The sequence below is a fragment of the Hipposideros armiger genome, unplaced genomic scaffold, assembly GCF_001890085.2.
Source record: "Hipposideros armiger isolate ML-2016 unplaced genomic scaffold, ASM189008v1 scaffold_79, whole genome shotgun sequence".
Taxonomy (NCBI): Eukaryota; Metazoa; Chordata; class Mammalia; order Chiroptera; family Hipposideridae; genus Hipposideros; species Hipposideros armiger.
The window spans coordinates 4,550,239-4,559,216 of record NW_017731429.1 but is presented as its reverse complement, the minus strand read 5'-3'; the positions used below and the strand labels follow the sequence as shown (position 1 = coordinate 4,559,216).

Genomic DNA, 8,978 nt, shown 5'->3' with positions numbered 1-8,978 from the left:
ACACACACACACACACACATTGGGTTGTCGGAAAAGTCATGACACATTTTTACAACGAAAAACAAAAAATACATCATAAAATTTCATTCTGAATAAATAATAAGCATGCTTACATGTTATTTTCATCATTTTCAATTTAAATAAATAAATGCCATACACTCATCTAGTAGATGCATTGCGCCCAAACTCATAACTTTTGCATTGCGCCCGATGGAGGGATATACTATATATATATACATGTATATAGTATGTATATATACTATATATATATGTGTGTATGTGTGTGTGTGTGTGTGTGTGTGTGTGTATCTATAAATATAGATACTTTATCTGCTTCCAGTTTATTTTGCTTTCTTCACTTCCTTGCAAACAGATAGTGGTCTGTGCAAATGTAGGACTTGAGATCAAGTATGTCTGTATACAAAGGTTGAAAATGACCATCTCCTTGTGTTTTGTGGTAGCCTGAGGGTAAAAGGGAATATGACTAACAATAGCTCTGGCATAATACTACTGCATGTTTGAGGTCCTGAGGAATGGAAGGGCTGCACAATTAATAATAATATTATTTTATGGTTCTATTTTTGTTACTTGTCATTGCATTGACTGAACTAATTCCAATATAACATTCTCAAACTTGAGTTGATAATGAAATCTGAAATGTGTGACTGGTTAAGGCAAGGAGAAAAATGAACTCATATTTACTGAAATGCTGAATTTTTTTATTCATAGCTTTGGCATTTCCGGGTCATGTGGCTGCCTTTAAGGGTGATTTGGAAATGCTTAAGAAATTATTAGAAGATGGAGTAATCAATATTAATGAACGTGATAATAATGGATCAACTCCTATGCATAAAGGTGAGTTATGATTCCTGCTTCAGTTCTGACACGATTGCTGTTGAGTTATTTACCTTTTAAAATAATTATCTATCAGAAACACATGAAAATGTATGGTATATAGAGTGCTTAATTTTCAGTTCAAGTGTGGTATTCCTTTTATGATGTTAGGCATTTACACATTATCACATTTGAGGGTAATTCCAGTAGAAAATCTCTTTTGACATTGTCATGTAGTTAAGATGTAAAATTCGTTGCTAGAGCAGTTTCTTAGGACTAACATTATCTTTGGACTAAAAGCGACCTATTAATTTATGATAAAACCGAAACCATATATCTTGAAAAAGGTCTGGCAGAATATTCTTCTTTCTTATAACTCTGCAAAAATGTTTTTACTTCCATAGACTTATCAGTGAACATAATATGAGCACATTTTCAAGATGTCTGCAATTTTGCTCTGCACTCTCCTTCCTTCTAGTGGAATCCTAAAATATTAATCGGTTTTTTTGTTGTTGTTTTCTAATCAGACTTTGTCACATTGTCAATGCAGTGTCAAGAGTATATACTCTAGGATTTATTCTTGCCAATCTTTTATGTAAAAAATCAAAAACCAAATCTTTAACGTACTGCACCTGAAATTTTTATTCTGTTTCATTTGTGATATTATAAGTTTCTTTATAATCTGCTGGTAGGTAATTCTTATAAAAAAGTCTTAGAGTAAAAATACAGTAGTCATGTTAATATAGTCATGTGTTTGAATTGGACATTATTTCATAAATAACTTCTGGCAGTCCCAGTACAGATTATGTTCTTGTTNTTTTTAAAAGACTATTTTATAAAATTTCACTAGTGTGTTATTAGCTTTTATGTTCAAATCAGTGGTTGCAGTACATTTTTCTATTATATTTAGTATTTGCCTTATAGTTTTAAGAATGACCTCCAATTCTCATTTGCAGAATTAAGCTGCTAGACTTAGTATTTACCCTACAAAATGGAAAGAAACTGAGTCCTTGTGATGTTACCTCTAGGATCCCAGTGTGACTGATAAGAGGGAATGGAAACCTGTACATTATGCAGCATTTCATGGACGGCTTGGCTGTTTGCAACTTTTAGTTAAATGGGGATGTGGCATAGAAGATGTGGACTACAATGGAAACCTTCCAGGTATTCACAAAAGCAAATATTTTGGTTTTTCATTAATATAAACTCTTAAAATGTTAAACATGTTTAAGAAATTTAAACCATCATCATTCTAATAGCCCCTCACAAAACTTAAGTTTGACACGAACACTTTTATCTTATATTATGCCTACATTATGTACCTGTCATGTGATTGATTTTTCTTCTGGAACTATATCAGCAAAAGAAATGAGCAGTAAATTTGGATTTGCTTTTCCAGCCATCTGTTTCCCTCATCTACTGTCTAGTGTTATTATTTTTAAAATTCATACATCTCTGCCCCACAGACTACTTTAAAAAATAGTAGTATAAATAGTGGACACTAGTGTATTTGAGTTAAGTTACTAACTGCAGTTGTCTAGCCTGCAATCAACTGGCCAGTTGAGATCTATACTCTAAATACTCTGTCTTCTTCTAAGAGGTGCTGTAGAAATTCAGAAGAGGGAAAGATCACAGTAAGATGGGGTGAGGGTTCTGAAATTGATACTTGAATTATGTCTTAAAGGAATCTTCAGCAGCAAACAAATGAATGGGAAGTCTAGGCAGAACGATATGAACAGGTTTGATCAAATCACTTTGCTGCTTAGAAACTTCCTAGATCCCTGTAGAGCTCTGTTCCATTAGCTTCATTATTTGGCTCTTACCTACCTCCCTGGTCTTGTCTTCCACCCTTTTACACTACTATCTGGGATTGTTTTGCTTCTTTCTGAAGTACATCCTTTAGTGTTCATTTAGTGAAGGTCTGTTAGTATGAACTTTTTCAATTTTTGTGTAGCTGGAAATGACTATTTTGTTCTCATTCTTTTTTTTAAATACATTTTTGAGTTTATTTTTGTATATGGTGTAAGAAAGTGGTCCAGTTTCCCAACACCATTTATTGAAGAGATTGTCTTTTCCCCATTATATATTCTTGGCTCCTTTGTCATAGATTGACTACATAAGTGTAGTCAAAAAAGGATTATTTCTGGGCTCTCTATTCTGTTCCATTGATCTATGTGTCTGTTTTTGTGCCAGTACCATACTGTTTTGATGACTGTAGCTTAGTAGTATAGTTTGAGATCAGAGTGTGTGATACCTCCAACTTTGGTTTCCTTTTTCAAGATTGCTTTGGCTATTTGGCGTCTTTTATGGTTCCAGATAAATTTTAAAATTGTTTGTTCTAGTTCAATGAAAAATGCCATTGGTATTTTGATAGAAATTGCACTGAATCTGTAGCTTACTTTGGGTAATGTAGACATTTTAACAATATTAATCCTTCCAATCCATGAGCATAGTATATCCTTACATTTATTTGTGTTGTCTTCAGTTTCCTTCATCAAAATCTTATAATTTTATGAGTTCAGTCTTTTACTTCCTAAATTAAATTTATTTCTACACATTTTATTCTTTTTGATACAATTGTTTTCTTAATTTCTGTTTCTGATAGTTTGTCATTAGTAAAGTCTTAAATGTAAGATCTAAAACCATAAAACTCCTAGAGGAAAACATAGGCAGTAAACCCTTTTTATATTTGTCTTAGCAATATATTTTTTAATAGGTCTCCCTGGGCAAGGGCAACAAAAGCAAAAATAAACAAATGAGGCTATGTCAAACTTAAAAAGCTTTTGCACAATGAAGGGAACTGTTAACAAAACGAAAAGACAACCTACTGAATAGGAGAAGATATTTGCAAATGGTATCTCTGATGATACTCCCATTACCAAAAGGGGGTAATATCCAAAAGAGCTCATACAAGTCAACATGAAAAAAACCAAACAATCCAATTTAAAAATGGGCAGAGGGACTGCAGTAGACATTTCTCCAAAGTAGATACACAGATGACCAATAGACAAATGAAAAGATACCCTGAGTCACTAATCATCAGGGAAATGCACAATGAGATATCACCTCATACCACCTGTCAGAATGGCTATTATCAAAAAGTCAACAAATAAATGTTGGCAAGGATGTGGAGAAAGGGAACCCTTGTGCACTGTTGGTGGGATTGCAAATTGTTGCGCCACTATGAAAAACAATATCGAGGTTCCTCAATATGTTAAAATAGAACTATCATACGACCCAGCAATTCCACTTCTGCATATTCACCCAAAGAAAATAAAAACACTAGTTTGAAAAGACATATGTATTTCTATGTTCATTGCAGCGTTATTTACAATAGCCAAGATACAGAAGCATCCTAGTCTATTGATAGGTGAATGAATAAAAAGGATGTGGTATACATATAACAGAATATTACTCAAAAAGAATAAAAATGATACATGTAAGTGTATATGATAAGTAAGCAGTAGTGGAGTTTGAAGTTTCAGGGAGAGTTTTTTAGTGGAAGGTTCAGCTGGGAAAGTGTGGAGTGGCGTGTGCCAGCAACTTATCTTTTGGGCATTGTGACTTCTTGTTCTTCCCGAGTTATACTGGTCACTTGGGTACTGCCCTACTTCTCCAGAGGCAAGATTTGTATGTTGATTGGGCTATTTCCCAAATAGTCACTTCTCAAGAGTTTTAAAGGCTCTCCAGTTCTTTGTAATCATTGCCTCTAAGCTTGTAATACCCCAGAACCATTCCAATTTTTTGCAGATTTGGGGTTGTGGCTCTCTCAGTCTGATTCAGTGTATTTTCTTTCAGGGACTCCTTAACATTTCTTGTCTGTTCATGGTGTTCTTATTTGTTTTCTAGTCCTTTATGGCTTTAATAAATATCTTTTCTATTATTTTCAAGGATTTAGAGTAGAAATGGTGAGGTAGTGTGTGTGCTTAGTTTGCAGTTTTCATCCAGTCTTTTTGTTTATAATAAAAATAATGTTTATGGAAAAAACATAGTGATAAAAATAATATTCATGTTTGCATAGTGACTACTTTGGTTTTTTCTTTCACTTTTTCCCCCCAAAATATTAAAATAAATTTATCTATATGTCTGTCATCTATCTATCTTACATAGCAATATTTTCTCATGTAATAATAAGCTGAATAATTGGGATTTCACTTTCTAAGAACATTTTCTGGGACCCACTCTTTGGTGACTCTTATCTGACCTTTCTGCACTCACAGTAAATATAATTATTCAACCATTTAGTCTATTGCTTTGGCATGACTAGAAGGCCGAGTAAGGACATGTAGGCTGGACAAAAGATCTGTTACCCTTGCTCAAGGTACGTCCTGGTGTAGGGCAGGGATAGTCATCTCCCCATGAGTATTAGAGACAGTGTCTTATTTCTTTTTTTGTGATTATTTTATTGTCAGTTGAAACAATTAAATTCTTTTATTTTTTTCTCTCATCTATAGTTCACTTAGCAGCCATGGAAGGCCACCTTTACTGTTTTAAATTTCTACTCACTAGAATGAGCAGTGCAACACAAGCTTTAAAAACCTTCAATGATAATGGAGAAAATGTACTGGACTTGGCCCAGAGGTTCTTTAAGCAGAACATTTTACAGTTTATCCAGGGGGCTGAGTATGAAAGAAATGATCCAGAAGATCAGGAAAGTAAGTAATAAACCTGAAATGTTCTATCATTTAATAATGTAGACTAAATGGAAAAGGGAAAGAAAGAAGTTACGTTAAATGTTATATTAAAATATGTTCCTTATCATTGTCCATATATTCATTCAGATTTTCTTCTTTATTATGAAATATTTTAGGCAGAAATATATAGAGAGATTATAACACAATGAACAATCTTTATATCACTGTATTTTAGAATAAAATATTATAGATACAGTTGAAGCTTTTGGATCTTTTCCCCTAATACTATCCATTCTCTTTTCTTCCTTCTATTGTCTTGGATTTACAATTCCATTCTGTGGCTTTATATTGAGTATATATGTACTCACAAAAATATGCAGTATTGTTTTTGTGTACTTTTAGAGTACGAGACTGAACTGCTATAAGTAAGAAATCCTAAAATTCAGTTCCTTAAATGATATAGAAGTTTATTTCTTTTATGTGACAGCTTGGGCTGAGGAGTGAATCTGTTCCATTTAGTCATTCAGGGACCTGCTATCTGCCCAACTAACTCTCTGTAGTTGTTGCTAATCCAGCAGGAGGAGGGGAGGGAACTAGAGATTTTCAAGGTCTAATTTGCACTCACCACTTCTGCTACCATTCCATTGACAAGAGTGTAGTGATGTGGCAATGCTTAGCTGTGAGGAAGCCTGGAGAATTCAGTACTGAGCTGAGAAGCCTCCTCTCAGCTGCAACTCTTAACTACTGAAGGAAGGGGACTGTAATAGACAACTAGCAGTCTTTGAAACTTCTAAAACTTTACAAAACTGCCGCAAAAGAGTATATGTATCCTTCTATGACTTAACCTCCTATGACTCATGTTTTTGAGATTGATAGGTTGCTAGATGTATCTTAGTTTATTCTTCTTAAGTGTTTGTGTAGTATTACATTGTATACTGACCATTATTTACCCATTCTCCAATTTGCCACTTACATTGTTCACAGTTTGTCACTATTGCAATCAATGTGGTAGTGGAGATTCTTGTGCATGTCTCCTTATTTACATGTATAAGAGATTTCTTTAGAGAAGTACCTTCCTCCCCTTTTCACACATAAAATGGTAATTGTATGGCACAGAAAATGGTAATTGTATGGCACACTGGGATCGTTGGGTGAGGCTTCTTGAGGTACTGCCTAGCTTCTCTGAAGACTGAGAGCTAAGAGCTCTGCCCTGGCAAATACCTGAGAAATTCTACTTTAGGTTTCGCTTGATGGGATATGCCTGTCTTCAGTATAAATAGGTCTTGCTGCATCCTCCATCAAAGTGGTTCTAGAAATTTACAGTCTCATCAGCTATGTTTACTGAGAAGTTAAAGAAACAATATTCAGTATCGTCAGACCTAAACATTTTTGCCAATTGGTTGGGTATGAAAAGGTTTAATTTGTGTTTTGATTTGCATTTTCTTGATTACTAATGAGGTTGAACATCCTTTTGTAAAGTTATTGGCTATTTTAGTTTTCTATGAATCGCCCACCTATACCTTTCTGAACCCCTTTTTAAAAATTGTGTTCTTTGTCCTTTTCTAAATAATTGGAGTTCTTCCTATAGACTCAATACCAATTCTTTATTAATTTTATCTGATACAGATATTTTATCTCACACTGTGGCTTGTTTTTTTACTTTGATGATATCCTTTTATAAAAAAATCAACTTTATTAAAGTATGATTTATATACAATAAACTGTTCATTTAAAGTATGCAACTCAATGAGTTTTGACATATGTGTATACACTCATGAAACCACCACCACGATTAAGTTAGAAAACATTTCCATCACCTCAAGGGTTTTTTCATACCCCCTTGAAGTTTACCCCTCCTTGGCCCCACACAACTACTGATTTGCTTTCTGTCACTATAGATTAGTTTGAATTTTCTGATGGAACTGTTTTGAGTTTCATCTGTGTTATGTATATTAGTAGTTCATTCCTTTTAATTGCTGCTGAATAGTATTCACTGTATGAATGTACCATATTTTGTTTATCAGTTCACCTGCTGATGAGCTTTTAGATTGTTTCCAATTTGGGGCTATTATTAATAAAGCGGCTCTGAACATTTACATACACTATGTTTGCATTTCTCTTGGTAAATACATAGGACGTTTGGTAGGTGTATATTTGTTTATGGTAGGTATATGTTTGTTTACCTTTAAGAAATTGTCAAAAGTAGCTTTTTTTCCAAAGTAGTTCCTTCACTTTACATCCCCACCAGATATGTATGAGAATTCTATTTATTTGTTCCATGAAAATACCAACACTTGATATGGTCAGTCTGTTTTATTTTGGGCACCCTAATGGATGTGTAATGTTATATTATTGTGGTTTTAATCTACATTTTCCTGATAACTGATGATATTGAGCATCTTTTCAGATGGACATTCATATATCTTCTTTTATGGTGTGTCGGTTCAGTTCTTTTGTCCATTTTTTGATTGGGTTGTTTGTCTACTAATTATTGAATTTTGACAGTTCTTTATGTCTTGTCAGATATACATGTTGTAAGTATTTTCTCCCATTTTGAAGCTGCTAGTCTTTTTTTTTTTTTTAAGATTTCAATGGGGAATTGGGGAAGTTGGAACAGCCAAGTTGTTGTCCTTCAGTCTTACTTGTGGAGGGTGCAGCTAGCTCAGCTCCAAGTCCAGTCACCATCTGGCTGCCCTTTGGCAGCTCGCAGCCACTCAGCTCAAGGTGCTGTGTTCAATCTTAGTTGTGGGTGGGTGTAGCCCACCATCCCATGCTGGAGTCAAACCAGCAAACTTGTTACAAGCACATGCTCTCACCAGCTGAGCCATTCTGCTACCTGTTGGCAGCTCAGCGGTAACTCAGCTCAGGTGCAGCTCACTGGCCCATGTGGGAATCATACTGGTGACCCTGTTGCTCAGAGTTTGCGCTCTTAACCAACTGAGCCACTTGGCTGGCCCTAGCCTGTTTTCTTAGTAGTATTTCTCAAAGAGCAAAAGTTTTAAATTTTGATAAAGTACAATTTATCAGTTTTTTTACATGTCATATTTTTTGTGTCCTATCTATGAAATATTTGCCCACCCCAAGGTCAGCAAGATATTTTTATGTTTTCTATAAGGTTTTTTTTTTTTTTTTTTTTTTTTTTTTGTTTTGTTTAATTAAAGTTTATTGGGGTGACAATTGTTGGCAAAGTTACATAAGTTTCAGCTCGGGCTGACTCGAACCGCTGTTGCTCAGAGCTCAAACTCTTGAGCGAGCTCTTAACCAACTGAGCCACTCAGCCGGCCCTCTATAAGTTTTATAGTTTTAGCTTTTTAATTCATATCTTTGATCTACATCAGGTTAATTTTGTGAATTGAGTGAAATAAAGTGTTGATTAATTTTTGTTGTTGTTAATATATAGCCAGTTGGCCTAGTACTTTTTTTTTTGAAATCCTTCCTTTTCTCTTTGAAATATCTTGACAGCTTTGTCAAAAATCAGTCACACACACACACACACACACACACATATAT

General features: G+C 34.4%; 1 protein-coding gene across 1 annotated transcript in view; it reads left to right on the top strand.

The window, feature by feature from the left end:
- Positions 1-8,978, top strand: part of ANKRD42 (ankyrin repeat domain 42) — a gene marked incomplete at its 5' end in the record, with an annotated part of 58,125 nt that overhangs the window by 23,460 nt on the left and 25,687 nt on the right. The window contains 4 exon segments of the mRNA XM_019643474.1: positions 730-855; positions 1,006-1,031; positions 1,863-1,998; positions 5,289-5,489. Of these exon segments, the coding sequence (XP_019499019.1) occupies positions 730-855; positions 1,006-1,031; positions 1,863-1,998; positions 5,289-5,489 (489 nt within the window).